The sequence below is a fragment of the Microtus ochrogaster genome, unplaced genomic scaffold, assembly GCF_000317375.1.
Source record: "Microtus ochrogaster isolate Prairie Vole_2 unplaced genomic scaffold, MicOch1.0 UNK91, whole genome shotgun sequence".
NCBI lineage: Eukaryota > Metazoa > Chordata > Mammalia > Rodentia > Cricetidae > Microtus > Microtus ochrogaster.
The window spans coordinates 974833-990629 of NW_004949189.1; the positions used below are offsets into that span (position 1 = coordinate 974833).

Consider the following 15797-nt stretch of genomic DNA (forward strand, 5'->3'; position numbering starts at 1 on the left):
AAAAAAAAAAAAAAAGACTGAGCGGTTTAAAGACAGACAAGGAGACAGTGTTTTACCTAAACTAGGTATTGTGTCTCAGTCTATAACAACAGCATTTGGAAGACGTAGCAGCAGAATCACCAGTTCCTGGCTCAAAACACCGCACAAAGGGTGTAAAATATATACTGAGGAACTCATCCATCATGTATCTCCTTCAACACTTCACACATCTATCGGAAGATATCCCACCTACCGGCTGACACTTACCTCACTTTAATCCTAGCCACACATCCCTACATCTAACCTATAATAAAAGCATCACCTACAGGCCAAATAAAAAATGAATGAATGAATAGTTAATACATAAACCATTCTACTCATCTTCTCTACGTGAAACCCAGGGCGCAGTACATGCTAGGCAAGTGCTTTACCACTGAGCTACAGCCACGGTTCTAGTCTTCCCTTGTGGCATAGCTAGAACCAGGTTTAAGTGGTCATAAACTACAACTTCAGTGAGGTCAGTGAGGATGGAGGTATCACAAAAGGGTAGATTTTGAGGTCTTATGCATAACCAGGGCTCAAATAATGAAACCTATTCTGAACTCAGAATTAATGCTTGAGAACTTTGTAGCAATTCATTAGCAAACTGGCCTGCTCCATGCAGAACTATACCCGTCCTAACATCATGTCTGGGGATCCTTATTTCTTCAAGTATGTGCTGGGCAGTGATGGGATTAGGTCATCTTGTTCGAAACTGACCTAGGAAAACTGTGTCTAAAAATATCAGAATCTAGAGTCAGATATAGTGGCTCAGGCCTTTGGGGAGAAAATGGGGCCTCTCACAAATTGAAAACCAGCCTAGTTTAAGAATGAGACCCTATTTAAACAACAAAACAAAGACCAAAACTGAAAAATAACCTCCATTCAGTTTCTGGGCTGAAGACTAAATAAATAAATAAATAAATAAATAAATAAGCAATTAGAGACTTCCCCCTACCAAGTGGATTTGCCAAGTGAATCAACAAACACTTGTACCTAAGGGGTCATTAGACATTGAGGAAAAAGATGAGCTCTCCTTCCATCAGTGAACACCCTCATAAAAATAGAATTTTCATTTAAGTCTTGGAGACATTTATTTTTTATTGTTTTCGTGGGTAATTTTTAAAGACATTTTTGAGTAGTCAAACGTGTGTACCTCTTCCCCCTCCAACTCTTCGCATGTCCCTGGATGAACTCATCTTTACGACTTCATCTTTTTTGTTGCTACACACACACACCTCCATATAAGTACAACCTGCTGAGTCAATCTGTGTTGCTGATCTTTGTATGTGTTTACTAATAACCACTGGGGACTGGATGCATAGTCTAGCAGAGGGCCCATCCCTGGAGAAGACTGATTGTTCTTCTCTTAGCTGCTATTGCCTATTCCTTTCCAGTAGCTCCTCATCTAGAGGTGGGGCCTTGCGAGGTTCCCATCTATGCTTTGCCATCAGCTGGCACCGGCATTGTGCAGGTGTTATTTAGGCAATAACTGCTGAGATTTCATGGGTGCTGACGTCATATACAGAAGACCCTACTGTACGGCATCCTGGTCCTCTCAAGGGTTGTGCTACAGATGTATCCGCTGGAGAGAGGCACAACACAGACCACAGTTCTTTGCGTTTTCATCAGCTATGGATCACTGTAGTGGCGTCCATCTGCTGCAAAGGGAAGCTACTTTAATGAGGGAGAGGGAGAGGCGTATGCGGACATCTGGGTAGGTATTGAGAATGCTGCTAGGAATTGTACTGGCTTAGGAGGGCAGTAGCATAGGTTTTCCACTAGGGTCCCTGACTCACCGGCCGCAGGCAGTTGACCACACAATTCCAGGCCTAAAGTCCATTAGGTGGCTGTTCCCCTTGAGATACAAGTGTCACCACTGCCCCTAATCGTGCCGGTTGGTCACTGTTGCTTGTAGGCTTTACAGCTGATTAGGGTTTTTAATTGCTTTTTTTGGCAGCTTGTATGGCACCTTGAGACACTATGAGAGCTAATCCCCTAGGAGGAGGCTTTCAAGTCAGTTCCAACTTGAATCCTGGTAGAGACATTTGTAGAAATAATAATTTCACAGTCATGTATAGTGGCAAGCGCCTGCAATCTCAGTTACCCAGAAGGCTTTGGCAGAATCACCAAGTTCCAAGCCAGGGCCTTGTCTCAAAATTGAAAAAGGACAGGGGATGTAGCAGTGGTAGCCGAGCACTTTTCTAGCATATTTGTGCCTTGGGTCCAATTTCCACTTAAGAAAAAAAAAAAAGGATCAGTTATTACTACTTTTTTTAGGTGCTGAAAGGGAGCCTAGGGCTTCCAGCCTGGCTACCACTGAGCACCAGATACCACCACCAGCCTGCAGGTATAGCATTGCTCATTTCTGTCTGTGCATCAGATTGGTCTCAAACTCACGATCCCCCTGCCTCTGACAACCTCAGCCTCCAGAGGACTGAAGCGGGCCTAACCAATACGTCCACCTTAATAGGTTTTGAGGCAGTCTCCTTGTAGCTCAGGCCGGCCTGAACTCCTCGCCAAACCTGAACGTCTGATCGCCCTGTCAGCCCTACCCTGAGACCTGCTCTTTTTTAAGTTTTGGGTGGCTTGACTTTTATGTATGTGTACGTGCACACTCACACAAGCCGTATGTGTCTGGGTGCTGGGTGCCCGCATAGGGCAGCAGGTAGCAACCGCCCTGGGAGGGTCCTCGGTACCGAACTGGGCTCCTTTGACTTGGCAGTAAGCGCTGTCAAGTAGTAAGACATCTTTCCGGTGCCCCGCCCACTTGCGTTCCGGTTCACCTTGTCTGGTCCAGGACGTCTCGTTGCTTCTGGCTTCCTAACTCATCCTTCTATGCATTTACAGGCACGCGCTTCCATGTCCCCAATCTCCGCGGGGCCCGGGCCACGCTCCCGGTGGCTCTCCATGCTCGCCCAGGATGGGGCGGTCCCAGAGGCCCACTGCAGGCCGGGACACCCAGCCCGGCCGCACGTTTGTGGCGCTAAATTCGGGCCAATCGGTTGGCGTCCCCAGGGAGACACGCGACAGGCAGGGCACGTGACGCGTGCGGGGCAGCCGCCCACTGGGGCGCAGGTAGCGCGATGGCCGCACTCCCAATGGCTCGCACAACTTCCAGTCACGTGCGGTGTTTACGGACTCCGCGGCTACGGGCGGGTCACGTGACCGTGACGCGCCGCGCCGCTGTCCAATGGCGCAGTAGCGCTCTCTCGCAAACCGGGAACTAGTTTCCCTCCACGAATGGCAGCGCGGAGGGGCGGGGCCCGCCTGTCACGTGAGCGGAGCGGGGCGGGGCGGCGCGCAGGCGCCGTGAGGACCCGGTAGCGGCGGTGGCGGCGGCGGCGACGGCGGCGGCGGCGGCGGCTGCTGGTCGCTGGCAGAGCGCGAGACGCCATGGCGGCGGACGGAGAGCGCTCCCCGCTGCTGTCCGAGCCCGGCGACGGCGGCGCTGGAGGCAACGGTTTAGCGGGCCCGGGCGGGAGCGCGACCGGGCCCGGTGGAGGCCTGACGCCCTCCGCACCTCCGTACGGAGCCGGTAAACATGCCCCGCCCCAGGGTAAGCCGGCGGTCGGAGGTGCACCGGGGCCTAGGGGCGGATCGGGCCGGGGACGGAGCCTGCACCGGGCCAGGTGCGGCCCCGTGGCACCTGTCACCCACGAGGCATCCTTCCTCCGTGGAGCATCCGTGGGAAGTGTCCGCATGATGAGTGGGTTTATCTGCTTCCTCTTCAGCATTCCCCCCGTTCCCCGAGGGGCACCCAGCCGTGCTGCCGGGAGAGGACCCACCCCCCTACTCACCCCTGACTAGCCCGGATAGTGGGAGCGCCCCCATGATTACCTGTCGAGTCTGTCAGTCTCCGATCAACGTGGAAGGCAAGATGCATCAGCATGTAGTCAAATGTGGTGTCTGCAACGAAGCCACCGTGAGTTATACCTGTTTGCAAAAGCAGGCCTTGTTTCCGGTATCCTCTTTCCGACTCTAGACCCTGTTGGAGACCTCTTCCTGAGCCCACTTTCAGTTCCTGGATCTTCACCAGCCATTTCCTCAGAGGCCCGTCACCAGAGAAAGTGCCCACCAGCTCTCGCTTTCACACCTTTGCTGGATCCTGAAGTGTAGTTCTCATTGGCAGTTGTTGTAGTGGCTTTTGATTCTTGTATTTGGGGGGTCTCTTGTTTGTTTTTGTGAGACAGTCTCACAATGATCCAGGCTCCCCTCAGACTTTGCAGCCTCCTGAGTGCTGAGGTCACAGACTATGCTGGCAACATTTGTTTCTCTTAAATGTCTAACTTTTCCTTTCTCTGTGATGTTCTTGGAGAGGGTTGGGGTTTTTTTTGCTGATATACCCATTGTTCTTTTTTTCATTGTTCCCTAGCCCATCAAGAATGCACCCCCGGGAAAGAAGTATGTTCGATGTCCCTGTAATTGTCTCCTTATCTGCAAGGTGACTTCCCAGCGGATTGCCTGCCCTCGGCCCTACTGGTAAGAGACCTGAGGTGGGAAGGCTATACTTGGGCAAACTGTACAGAAAAAAAAAAAAAAAAACCAATAAAACAAACTAAAACCTGAAGCTGGGCAAGGTGGTGCATGCCTGTGATCAGTTTCTGCACCTGTGCAGTGGAGGCAGGACGACCTTTGCAGCACCTCCAATTCCTGGTCGTCCTGCCTACACCTCCCAAGTGCTGGGATTCTGTGTGTCATCAGATCTAGTTAAAATTAAGGACTTTTAAAAACATACTTTTCCCCCTGTATAGCAAAAGAATCATCAACCTAGGGCCTGTGCATCCAGGACCTCTGAGTCCAGAACCACAGCCAATGGGTGTCAGGGTCATCTGTGGACATTGCAAGAATACGTTTCTGGTGAGGAGGGATATGGGAAACCCTGGAGGAGGCAAGTACTAGGAATAGTAGTAACTCCTGACCAAGACCGTCCTGTTTCTCATCTGTCATCCTCCTCCTTGCCTCAGGGTTCTCATTGCAGGAGAGCCTTCTTGCTATGGTTGTTTTTCTTTTTCCGTAGTGGACAGAATTCACTGACCGAACCTTGGCACGATGTCCTCACTGCAGGAAAGTGTAAGTGGTTAGCCATTGCACTGGTAACTGGATCATGTATGGCATAAAGTCAGCAGGGCTATTCCAAATCACCGTTTCTGTTGGCTCCCCACAGGTCATCTATTGGCCGCAGATATCCTCGGAAGAGATGTATCTGCTGCTTCTTGCTTGGTTTACTCTTGGCAGTCACTGCCACTGGCCTTGCTGTGAGTAGTCTTGACACAGACCTCGTATCTGCCTCATCGGCAGGCTAAGATCTGAGAATGGTGAAAGAGCTGGGTGTTGGGGTGTGGCCTTGAATCCAAGAATAGAGGCATCGAGACCCCATCTATGATATGAAAACAGGGAATGAGTTGCTGCCGGTTGAGATGTGGGGCTGCTGATGAAAGTGTTGGCCTAGCGTGCATGACGCCCTGGGTTTGATCTCAGCACCGTACAGTATGAGTGTAGTGGTGCAAATGTGGGTCCCAGCACCCAGGAGGATCAGATTTTAAGGTCATTCTCAACTACTGGATTTGAGGCTGCTCAGGCTGGCTACATGAGGCCCTTGTCGGTGGGGAGCATTCCCAGGTCCAGGTAAACTGAAGTTGAAGGTGGCTAATGAACAAGAAGTAGAAGGTCTTCCTCTCTGGAGAGAAGAGCGAGTGAACACTGCTGTCAAATGTCTGGGATGGCAGGAGGGAACCTTGGAAAGGGCCCTGAAGGTGGTTACAGGTGCCTAGGGAACAGAGACAGAGTTGGCGTTTTATTACTGCTTTCTAAGACTTTACAGCAGTAGACACCAAAGGTAACCTCTTCTTTTTCTTCTTCCTCGTCTGTCAGTTTGGCACATGGAAGCCTGCACAGCAATATGGAGGGATCTACGCAGCCTGGGCATTTGTCATTTTGCTGGCTGTTCTATGTTTGGGCCGGGCCCTTTATTGGGCCTGTATGAAGGTCAGCCATCCTGTCCAGAACTTCTCCTGAGCCCCTTGATCCAGTCTGTGCCTGGCAGCTGCCTGGCAGCAACAGTAACACTACAAAAGGCTCTCTGTGGACTTCTGCAAGGAAGCCAAGCAGCTGCCTCCTTCTCCCCTGGGGAGAGGTAGGAAGGAACCAGTCCCTTACTTAGGTTTGGAAGGGTAGGTAAGACCATTGCTGGCTGTCTGCTTTCCTCCAGGGTTGCTGTTTAGGGTAAATAGGCAAAATGTTGCCCCTAAGCCTGGATCCTAAAGATGGTTCTAGCCACGTCCTTCCTGTATGTGCTCCCTGAGAACCATTCCTGACCCTTAGACATTCCAGGGCAGGGTGGGGGTGGGAAGTGGGGGGGTGTTCCCCTCCCTCTTGTGCACCATTAGGACCTTGCTGCTGCTATTGCACTTCACCAGGGGCTGGCTCTGGTCTCAGTACCTTCAGTCCCTTCTCCCCACTTGTCCTGTGGGGTGGAGTCAGCCACTGCTCTGTACAGAACTACAGGAACTGATGTATATAGAACTATTTAATATGGAATATGGTCCCCTAATTCTGTATTTCCCTGAATTCTTCCTGGCTTTCCTTACTTCCAGTTGCAGTACTGAACTGGGCTGAGGTAGGGTCGCTGTCTCAGGAGACGTTAGGGATTCATCTGTGCTTGTAAATAAATAATGTCATGACTCTAACCTTTCCCATTCAACAACTTTTGTGCATGAAAAAATAAAAAAGGGAATTTGTAGATTCACAAAGAGAACAAAGACAGCCAAGTTGAAAGTAGGGCCTTTTTATTTTTACTTTGATTGTTCAAAGGAACCCAATGTTTGGTTTAACATTTAAAACCAGGGGTGGGAGGGGACGGGACGGGACATGGGACCAGATACAAAAAAAAAAAACCCTAAAGGACACCTATTGAAAGTGTACGGGGAGAGGAGGCTATTTCAGCAGGTGTCACAGGGCGAGGTAGAGGGTGATGGGGCAGTGGTCACTGCCGAGAGCCTTGGAGCGGATCTTGCTGTCACACAATGCAGGTAAAAGAGAGTGTGACAACAAAAAGTAATCGAGGCGCCAGCCAACATTCTTAGCCCGGGCATTCATCATGTAAGTCCAAAAGGTGTAGGCATAGGCGGTGCTGGGGTAGAGATGCCGGAAGCTGTCAGCCAGCGGGACATCCTGCAGCAGCTCCCCAAAGCCTTGGCGCTCCTGGGGAGTGAAGCCAGCATTCTTTTTGTTTCCTTTGGGGTTTCGGAGGTCAATCTCTTCATGAGCCACATTGAGGTCCCCACATAGCACAAGTGGCTTTTGGGAAGCCAAGTCCTTCAGAAACTTACGAAAGGCTTCATCCCATCGCTGTCGGTACTCCAGTCTTACCAGACCCCGGCCTGCATTGGGGACGTAGGCTGTTACTAGGACAAAGGACTCAAACTCAGCCACAATCACACGGCCTTCTTGATCATGTTCTTCCTCACCTACAGAAATAAACCAGCATAAAAAAAAGTCTAAGAATCAGCAGAGTTAACAACTGGCCAAAGAATATTCAGACATGAAAACCAATAGGGTCTCACCAATGCCATAAGAGACTTTGAGTGGGCACTGGCGGGAGAGTAAACCCACACCACTATATCCTTCCTTGTCTGATGGAGCCGACCAGTATTGATGGGTGAGTCCAGGCAGGTCTTGAAGTTCAGCTGGGAGTTTGTTCTCTGAGCATTTGGTTTCTTGGAGGCACAAGATATCTGGTGCTTCTTCCTTTACCCACTGAATGCAAACATGAAAAGTTAAAATCGTGTGTGCTACATACCATAAGCAGGATATTTAAGCAACAGGATACACATATGTGGCCGACAATGGGACTCGTACGTGTGAGTGCTTGTTGAACATTCGGAGCACTGCAAAGTACTCTTAACTACGGAGCCTTCTCCAGCCCCACCCCCACTTAGATCTTTAGTAGTTGGGAATGAGGCGGCACTAGAGACCCAGAGGTTTTTACCCCAATACTCTAGCGATTAGTTAAAAAGGATATAAACAAGGAGATTGTGACTGAAGGAACAGTCGTCCCCCAAACTACAAGAAAGAGAAAAACAGCATCCTCTGGACTCAAAACAATTTGGGGGGGGGGGTGTGTTTCGAAACAGGGTTTCTGTATAACAGTCCTGGCTGTTCTGGAACTCACTCTGTAGGCCAAGCTGGCCTCAAACACACAGAGATCAGCTTGCCTCTGTCTCCCAAGTGCTGGAATTAAAGGTGAGCACCACCGCCGCCGCCCAAGCACCAAGATGATTAATTCTTAAGACTAGTGTACCAAGAAAAGTCTACTTCCCTCCTGAATTGTACTCACATCTAAACCTTTCTTCTTAATCCAGGCTCGAAGCCCATCCACATTCCAGGAGCATATCTTGAGAGTGGCAGATTTGCCACTGGGTGAGGTTTTCTGATCTGGAGGGTCCTCATACAAAACAGGGCCCTCTCCCGAGGCATCTTTCTCGTTTTTCTTTGTTGCCCTTTTACTGTTCTTGGCCTCCGGCTCTATAAAACAAAGTAAGAGCCGGCGGTTTCCAACCTCGGGCCAGTGTTAACTATAGTCCCACGAGGCGCACTAGTTACCCAACTTCTCGGGCTCCTGCAGTGTAACTTGGACCATATTTACCGTGTTCACGGTGGTCTAGTAGAGTCGTAAACTTGCCGGGGTTGGGGGATGGGGGTGCCCACGGGCTCATTTCATCTCCTTACCTGACTTGGGTTCTTCCCCGTCTTCTGCTGCCGCTCTCTTCCCACGCTTTGGCATCCCGGTGACGAAAGCCCTTAGGCGCCTGGCGCACCGAAGCAGTGTTTACTGCGCTGCCTGCAGATAAGAAACGGCGAAATCAAACGCGAGGAGAGCCTCCTCCCTCGGGCGTTCGCACACCGCGGGGCCTCGTTCACCCAGTTTTCCCGCCGCGCGCCCCGTGAGGCCCTGCAGCGAGCAAGCTGGCCGAACCCGCTACCTGGCCTCCCCGCGAAGGCCGGGAGCCCCTCACAGCACAAAGAATGGAGCCTGCCCGTTCCCACGTGGGAGCCTGGTGCGGTCACGTGACCCGACGCGTCCTCCCCCCCCCCCAGGCGTGGGTCGGGAGCGCGGTGATTGGTCCGCCTGGCGCCTCGTGACGTCACTTCTGGCGCCCGCAGGCCCCGGGGCTGTTCGCGGTGGTGCCGGTTCCGACTAGTCCCACACCGGGGATCCCGCGTCGGCCACCATGCCCGCCGTGCTGGGGTTCGAAGGCAGCGCCAACAAGATCGGCGTGGGCGTGGTGCGCGACGGCACGGTGCTGGCGAACCCGCGGCGCACTTACGTCACGGCCCCGGGCACGGGTGAGCGCGCGGCGGGATCGGCCACCGCGCCCAGCTAAGGGACTCAGATCTGTCTGCTTATGCCTCCTGAGTGCTGGGGTAAAAGGTGTGAGCCACCACTCCCGGTTGTTTTAAGGTTTTATTGAGCACCTTTTAATATGCTAAGCATTCGAAAATAAGTGTTCCGTGGTCGCTCTGTAGTCGCACACAGAGATTGCTTGACACTACCGCATGATAAACATTGTTTAGGAGGAGCGAAAGGACAGCAGGGCGGATATCAGAAGTTACTGTATTTTGTAGCTATCTGTTTTTCACTACTCTCAAAGTGGAAATGGTTTCAGTGGGTTTTGAGAACTATGTAAAAGCACCAGGCACTGCACAATTCTCAATTAAGATTATTTACAAATTGTATCTTATACCCTCTCCCAAAGTACCCACACGCATATAAGCAGCATGTACCTATAAAGACTCCCCAACCAGGTGTGATGTTCCAGGTTACATAGTAGAAATATATGTGTGTTTAGAACTCACTCTTGTCACTGGGCCTGGGTTCCTTTAGTTAAAGGGTTCGCTCCTGGTACTTGTAGCGCAGTAGTTACTATATGCTAAGTCCAACCATGTGACCTGTGTGCAGTTCTGTGGGATTGCAGAGTCTCTGAAGGGTAGGAAGTCTGTATAAATTAAATTGATTATGAAGGCTGTATCTGAACATGGGCATCTCCAGAAAACCTATGTAGCCTGTATAAAGGTCGGAAAGAAAACTTAGTTGTGGTACAATATATAGTTATAGTAGGAGGCAGAGAGAAGAGGGTTTGAATTTAAGGCCATCTTGGGTTATGTGTGACCTTGTCTCAAAATTAGGGGCTTGAAAAGACACTGTCTTAAAACCTAGGTGTGCGTGTGGGAAACCCAGGTGAGTAAAGGGATTTTCTTTTTCTACTTTATTAAGATATTTTTGTTGGTTTTTACTTCTAATAGGTCGGTACACAAGTAATCGCAGGTTTTGCACTGTTGACATTTGTTGTTTGCTGCTCCCTCTCCCTCCTCCGCGTGCTGGGACTGCAGGGGTGTGCTATGATGCTTAGCTAGAATACGTTCTGCAGTGTTATGATACCTCATTTTAACATACATTTATCACGGGAGGCCAAACCTGTAATCCCAGTCCAGGAGGCAGAAGCAGGCAGATCTCTGAGTTTGGGGCCAGCTTTGTCTATATAGCAAGTTCCAGGCCAGCCAGGGCTACATTCTCAGACCTATCTCTAAATAAATAGGTAATGAATTACTTTGAACAGTTATTCTGAGTTCAAAATGGCAGGGGTGGGGACAGTGGAGACATTGAAACACCAATAATACATAACGTTTTGGCCCCTGGAGAAATAGCTGGCTGTTACAAGTTGACTATGACGTGTTTGTTGTGAGCAACTGTGGAAGCCGATCTTACAGCTACAGAAAAACTTTCTTGGGGTGTACCATTCAGTGATCATTGGATATTTGAAGCCAGCTGGGACGTCTTTTTTAAAGAGCTCAGTAAGTTGATGGCTCATAAACAACCATTGTCTTCTGCTCCCATCCAGGAACCATTTCCCAATCAGACTAACAATGGCAAAGAGTTGATTCTATAGCAAAGTGGCGCCAACCAGCTTAATGGCCCCAAAGCTCTCCCCAAAGCCAAACCTTTACCAAAAACAGTTCCCAGTCACTGATGGGCTGCTGGGGCCCTGAACTGAGCTGTTGATTCCCAGTGAAACCATTGCACTTGAGAAAGTGCACTTAGCAAGCCATTGAGATGAGCTGTCCTGCAGTCAGCGTTGATAAACAGAAAGGGCCCAGTCAGAACAGTGTCTGCGTGTGGTATAACCAGGGCATCAAACATTTCCATAGCCAGCAGGGTGGGCTTGCTGAGAGTTTGCTTCAAGAATAAACAAACCAGGTTTGTTTTTTGGTTTTTTTGTTTTTATTTTTTTTTTGTCTTGGTTTTTGTTTGTTTATTTTGTTGTTCTTTGTTTGATTTTGAAACAAGGTCTTTGTACAAAGCCCTGGCTATCCTGGGTTTGGAGACTAGGCTGGCCCTTGAACTCACAGAGATCCACCTGCCTCTGCCTCCTAAATGTTGGGATCAAAGGCATGCACCACCATGCCCAGCTAACAAACTGGTGTCTTAGCAAACTGTGTTCTTTAAAATGGTTCCTGCTTTGTTTAGTAAAAATCTGTTTTGGGGGAAGTAGAAAAAGACAAGAGCTCCAGAGTAAATTGGGAGCATGGGGACCTTAGGAGAGGGTTGGAGGGGAGGGGAGAGGCAGGAAGGGGAGCAGGGGAAAATGTAGAGCGCAGTAAAAATCAATAAAACAAAACAAAATGTGTTTGAACCTAGATGTAATTTAAAATTCATAGCCCTGTACCACAGTTCCCTTTGCAGCAGCCTAATGCCTGCCTTCCCTCAGGATTCCTTCCAGGCGACACAGCCAGGCACCATCGAGCAGTTATCCTAGACCTGCTGCAAGAGGCACTGACGGAGGCTGGGCTAACCTCCCAGGACATCGACTGCATCGCTTACACCAAAGGCGAGTCTGGGAGAACGGTCAGCGAGGGAGGCGTACGGGCGGACCCACAGCTTTCTCCAGCTGCTCTTCCTAATTCCCGTTTGTACCGTTAGGTCCTGGTATGGGGGCCCCGCTGGCTTCTGTAGCTGTTGTGGCCCGCACTGTGGCCCAGCTGTGGAATAAGCCCTTGCTGGGTGTGAACCACTGCATAGGCCACATTGAAATGGGCCGCCTCGTCACTGGAGCCATGAACCCAACTGTGTTGTATGTCAGCGGAGGAAATACTCAGGTATTTAAGAGTAATCTTTATGCTTCATCCTACTTCTGAGGTATCCTACCTGAGTTGTAGGAGCTGTAAAGACAGAACCAGGTTCTTTGGGCCTAAGATATTATAGCAAACACGATATAGGTGTAAAGTTGCAAGTTTTGGAGGAGAATTAAAATGTTAGAACTTTATTCCTACAACCAGAATTTGCAGTTCAAAGGCAAAAGAATGTGGATTTAACTCTTCAAGATAATGCCTTTTTAAAAAACATGTTTGGATGTTTTGCCTGCATGTATGTAGGAGCACAAGGAAGGTCAGAAGAGAGCGTCAGATCTGGGGAATAATAGAATTTAATAGAAAATTGTGAGCCAGAGTCTTCAGACAGCCCAGCCCTAGACTCGTGGTCCTAACTAACCGGGGTCACGAGCCTACTATGGTTGTTGGTGTTGTTACTATTTTGTGCTATTGGTGACAGGTTCTCACCGGTAGACATTTTGGTTTTCCTAACTCCTCCCAAGTACTGAGATTACAGGTTTGCACCACCACACCTGGCCCTGTTTTTTTCTGTTTGTTATGGAATGCCTTGTGTGGTTCATCACAACAAGCTCTGTTTTGAATTCTTATTTTTGGTATGTGTCTGTGCGTGCGTGTGTGCATCTGTGCAGGTTTTGTTGGTTAGTCTACATAATACAGATGTTTCATGAGTTGGTGTAATCTGTGCATGGGCCTTGCTAATCTTCTCTGTATCATTATAATTTTAATATATGTTGCAAAGTAAACACTGGTTTGTTGGTTCTTTGATAATTTTTTTTAATTTGGCAGCTTCATACATATATGTGATCTCTTGATCATATTTGGGTTTATTTTGTGTTATGATGTGTGTGAGACGTGGCCACACACATGATTTTTGTGTATGGACACGAGCATGTGCTTATCAGGGAACACCCTTCGGGAGTTCCAGGATCAGGCTCAGGTCTCTAGGTTCACTAGGGAAGTGTTTTTGCCTACTGAGCCATTTTACCAATTGCTGGTTTGGTTTTCTTGAGACAGGGTCTTGCTATATGTCTAGACTGGCCTTAAACCTCACTGTGTAGCTCAACATGGCTGCCTGTCTGAGCCTCGCCAGTGCTAGAATTACAGGTATGACACTAGACAGCTTGCCTTCTTTCTTACTGGAATATCTAGTGTTGGCCCTGTGCTGCTCCCTTCCACACAGCTAAACACTCCTCTTCATAGACTTGAAGTGTCATGGGCCTTCTCATCGTTCTTAGGTGATTTCCTACTCAGAACATCGTTACCGCATCTTTGGGGAAACTATTGATATTGCTGTGGGAAACTGCCTGGATCGTTTTGCTCGCGTGCTGAAGGTAGGCCCTTGAGACTGTAGCGTGCGTACGGTGTGTTTCTGGGGAGCAAGAAGAAATAAAAGGCAGGGAGCAGTAAGTAGGTATTGGGCTTCTTGCAAATCGAGTTCCATTCTCTGCCACTTGACTTAGCAGAGGGAGAAAATTAACCGTTTATGTCTCTGTTTATACATCGGTTGCTTGTTAGAAATGTGCTTGTTCCTCTGTACGTGTACAATTATGAAAGTAAATGCTGATTACTTTTCTTCACTTTGATTTGAGGATGAGAGTATTCACGTGTGTAGAGGAACGCGTTTTACATGATGCGTTCATGGTTCTCTGCCTCTCTCTCCTGCTGGTAGATTTCCAATGACCCAAGTCCAGGCTACAACATCGAGCAGATGGCAAAGCGGTGAGAGGATGTGGAGAGCACTGGCCACTGGTGCTGTCGTGTGTACTAATGGGTGTGGGGGGGAGCTGCAGAGGGTGAGCCACCTGCTGACTCCAGGTCCTGTCTCCTTAGCGGCAAGAAGCTAGTTGAGCTGCCATACACTGTGAAGGGGATGGATGTCTCATTCTCGGGGATTCTGTCTTTCATTGAGGTGAGAGTGGGAGACAGGAGCACACGCTCTTAGAAACAGTGTGTCTGCTCTGCTCAGTTTACTTCCTGTGTAAGCGTTCACTCATAATAGGTGCTGGGTAGATTGGTTTAGCAGGTTCTGTGTGCCGGGCACTGTTCTGTAATAGGAGCACAGAGTAGGGTAAAGCAGTCCCTCCCTACTTAGGGAAAAGATCTGAAAACAAAAATAAACAGGAGCAGACAACGTGGGGGTGTGACGTGAGGTCAGCGGTCCTTCCGAAGGCAGGGATTTTTGTTTTCATGAAAGCCTCGCGCACCACGGTGCTCATCTTTTGGGTTGTTTACCCTTTGTTTGCAGGATGCAGCGCAGAGAATGCTGGCCACTGGGGAATGTACTCCTGAAGACCTGTGTTTCTCCTTACAGGTAAAAGAGTGAGAAGCTGGGGTGCAAACTTGCTCTAGAGTAGAGCTGAACTAGAAAGCAGGCGGGATGCTGCTCTGACTCCTCCCCCTTGTTTGTCCTCCACAGGAAACGGTGTTCGCAATGCTAGTGGAGATCACGGAGCGAGCCATGGCACACTGTGGCTCCAAGGAGGCCCTCATCGTAGGAGGAGTTGGATGTACGTGTCATCAGGAAGAGTGCTTCTCCCTAGTCCTGCTAGCCATCCTCCTCCTGATTCTCTGCATTAGCAGAGATTGGAGGCTTATCTGTTTCTTCTCTTCTCCCGTACTTCCCCGGTCTCCTGGTAAACTGTCCTAGGAGCACAGCTGGTTTGATAATGGATAGCCAGACCTCAGTTCTCTGTGGTTCCTGTCTCTTCACAGGTAACACGAGGCTGCAGGAGATGATGGCGGCCATGTGCCAGGAGCGGGGAGCCCGGCTCTTTGCAACAGATGAAAGGTGAAACCTTGTCTTTGTCTTGAGTTCTTCTCTTCCCATTATTATGGTTATAAATGGTTTCTGTGTTTAGGCCACAAGTCTTGTTATCTCTTCTTCCCCAGATTCTGCATTGACAATGGAGCCATGATAGCCCAAGCAGGTTGGGAGATGTTTCAGGCTGGACATAGGACCCCTCTCACAGAGTCTGGAATCACACAGAGGTGGGCCACGTCCTCCTGTGAGAGAGTGGACAGTAGGTTCGGGAAGTCAGAGAACAGATGATGCCATGGTGACGGGCATGGTGGCACGCCCTGTGGTCCTGGCTATGTGGGAGGCCAAGGCCAGCGGATTGTGATTTTGAGATAGGCCTGGGCTGCAGGTGCTATCCCAAAAATCAAAGAAAATAAAGTACTAAGAGGCAGTCACGGGTGTTTTCCCGTTTCTCGCAGGTATAGGACGGATGAAGTAGAAGTGACGTGGAGGGACTGACGGCATCAGCTTGCCAAGCGGTGCTGATGCGGGAGTGATCTTGGTGATGCTATAGACTCTGCTCCTCTCTGGCAACTGTATGGATTCCACACGAGACTTAGGGTCCCTATGGAACCCCAAGATGACTCCACAATAAAAAAAATCGTTTTTGTATGTTGATAACTGGACTAATACAGAGTTAGCGCTGGGTAAATTCTTACTGGTGAGGGCAGTGGACAAGCGGGTGAGGGTCAGAGTAGCTCTTGGTTGATGGTGCAGATGATTCTGACGGGTGCCTCCTACTATCCCGTTAACTAAGCTTGGTTGATGGTGCAGATGGTTCTGACGGGTGCCTCCTACCATCCCGTTAACTAAG

At 49.5% G+C, this 15797-nt stretch overlaps 4 protein-coding genes and 1 pseudogene across 9 annotated transcripts in view; 2 read left to right on the top strand and 3 right to left on the bottom strand.

Annotated features, from left to right (window-relative positions):
* Pnp (purine nucleoside phosphorylase) overlaps positions 1 to 3106 on the bottom strand; it is a 22924-nt gene extending 19818 nt beyond the window's left edge. The window contains exon 1 of the mRNA XM_005370992.2: positions 2805 to 3106. The gene's annotated coding sequence lies outside the window, so the exon portion shown is untranslated. The remainder of the gene's footprint in view (positions 1 to 2804) is intronic.
* A 233-nt stretch (positions 3107 to 3339) lies between these two features.
* On the top strand, positions 3340 to 6716 carry Pip4p1 (phosphatidylinositol-4,5-bisphosphate 4-phosphatase 1). 4 transcript variants are annotated; one of them, XM_005370993.3, is made up of 7 exons: positions 3340 to 3577; positions 3753 to 3943; positions 4394 to 4500; positions 4773 to 4878; positions 5039 to 5091; positions 5186 to 5276; positions 5893 to 6712. In XM_005370993.3, exons 1-7 carry the CDS (start codon positions 3415 to 3417, stop codon positions 6034 to 6036), a joined length of 855 nt encoding a protein of 284 aa, XP_005371050.1. In that variant the 5' UTR covers positions 3340 to 3414; the 3' UTR covers positions 6037 to 6712. The 4 variants fall into 4 exon arrangements, with proteins under 4 accessions (XP_005371050.1, XP_005371051.1, XP_013210562.1 ...); XM_005370994.2 differs by having other exon boundaries at positions 3340 to 3556; positions 5893 to 6711; XM_013355108.2 differs by lacking the exon at positions 4773 to 4878 and having other exon boundaries at positions 5893 to 6716.
* Positions 6717 to 6784: 68 nt separating this feature from the next.
* Positions 6785 to 9063, bottom strand: Apex1 (apurinic/apyrimidinic endodeoxyribonuclease 1). Of its 2 annotated transcripts, XM_005370996.3 has the most exons (5): positions 9003 to 9063; positions 8749 to 8860; positions 8357 to 8544; positions 7584 to 7776; positions 6785 to 7487 (listed from the first exon to the last, which is right to left on the bottom strand). In XM_005370996.3, the coding sequence occupies exons 2-5, from the start codon at positions 8801 to 8803 to the stop codon at positions 6970 to 6972; spliced, it is 954 nt and encodes a 317-aa protein (XP_005371053.1). In that variant the 5' UTR covers positions 8804 to 8860; positions 9003 to 9063; the 3' UTR covers positions 6785 to 6969. The 2 variants fall into 2 exon arrangements, with proteins under 2 accessions (XP_005371053.1, XP_005371052.1); XM_005370995.3 differs by having other exon boundaries at positions 8749 to 9055.
* A 101-nt stretch (positions 9064 to 9164) lies between these two features.
* Osgep (O-sialoglycoprotein endopeptidase) overlaps positions 9165 to 15797 on the top strand; it is an 11604-nt gene continuing 4971 nt past the window's right edge. The window contains exons 1-11 of one of the 2 annotated variants that reach the window (XM_005370998.3): positions 9166 to 9366; positions 11787 to 11906; positions 11999 to 12174; positions 13422 to 13517; positions 13856 to 13905; positions 14017 to 14095; positions 14432 to 14497; positions 14603 to 14693; positions 14899 to 14974; positions 15076 to 15174; positions 15403 to 15599. In XM_005370998.3, coding sequence (XP_005371055.1) covers positions 9252 to 9366; positions 11787 to 11906; positions 11999 to 12174; positions 13422 to 13517; positions 13856 to 13905; positions 14017 to 14095; positions 14432 to 14497; positions 14603 to 14693; positions 14899 to 14974; positions 15076 to 15174; positions 15403 to 15442 — 1008 coding nt within the window. In that variant the 5' untranslated portion in view covers positions 9166 to 9251 and the 3' untranslated portion in view covers positions 15443 to 15599. Of the gene's footprint in view, positions 9367 to 11786; positions 11907 to 11998; positions 12175 to 13421; positions 13518 to 13855; positions 13906 to 14016; positions 14096 to 14431; positions 14498 to 14602; positions 14694 to 14898; positions 14975 to 15075; positions 15175 to 15402; positions 15600 to 15797 lie in introns of those variants that run through there. The other variant, XM_005370997.3, reaches the window with a different exon arrangement.
* On the bottom strand, positions 12833 to 12930 carry LOC113455707 (annotated as a pseudogene).

Excerpts from the sequence above, each read along its gene's own strand:
- Apex1 (XM_005370996.3), bottom strand. The coding sequence starts at position 8,803 with ATGCCAAAGCGTGGGAAGAGAGCGGCAGCAGAAGACGGGGAAGAACCC. Across the intron at positions 8,545-8,748 it reads CGGGGAAGAACCCAAGTCAG|AGCCGGAGGCCAAGAACAGT; the intron begins GTAAGGAGATGA and ends TTTGTTTTATAG. Across the intron at positions 7,488-7,583 it reads CAAAGTCTCTTATGGCATTG|GTGAGGAAGAACATGATCAA; the intron begins GTGAGACCCTAT and ends TTATTTCTGTAG.
- Pip4p1 (XM_005370993.3), top strand. The coding sequence starts at position 3,415 with ATGGCGGCGGACGGAGAGCGCTCCCCGCTGCTGTCCGAGCCCGGCGAC. Across the intron at positions 3,578-3,752 it reads TAAACATGCCCCGCCCCAGG|CATTCCCCCCGTTCCCCGAG; the intron begins GTAAGCCGGCGG and ends CTTCCTCTTCAG. Across the intron at positions 3,944-4,393 it reads GTGTCTGCAACGAAGCCACC|CCCATCAAGAATGCACCCCC; the intron begins GTGAGTTATACC and ends ATTGTTCCCTAG.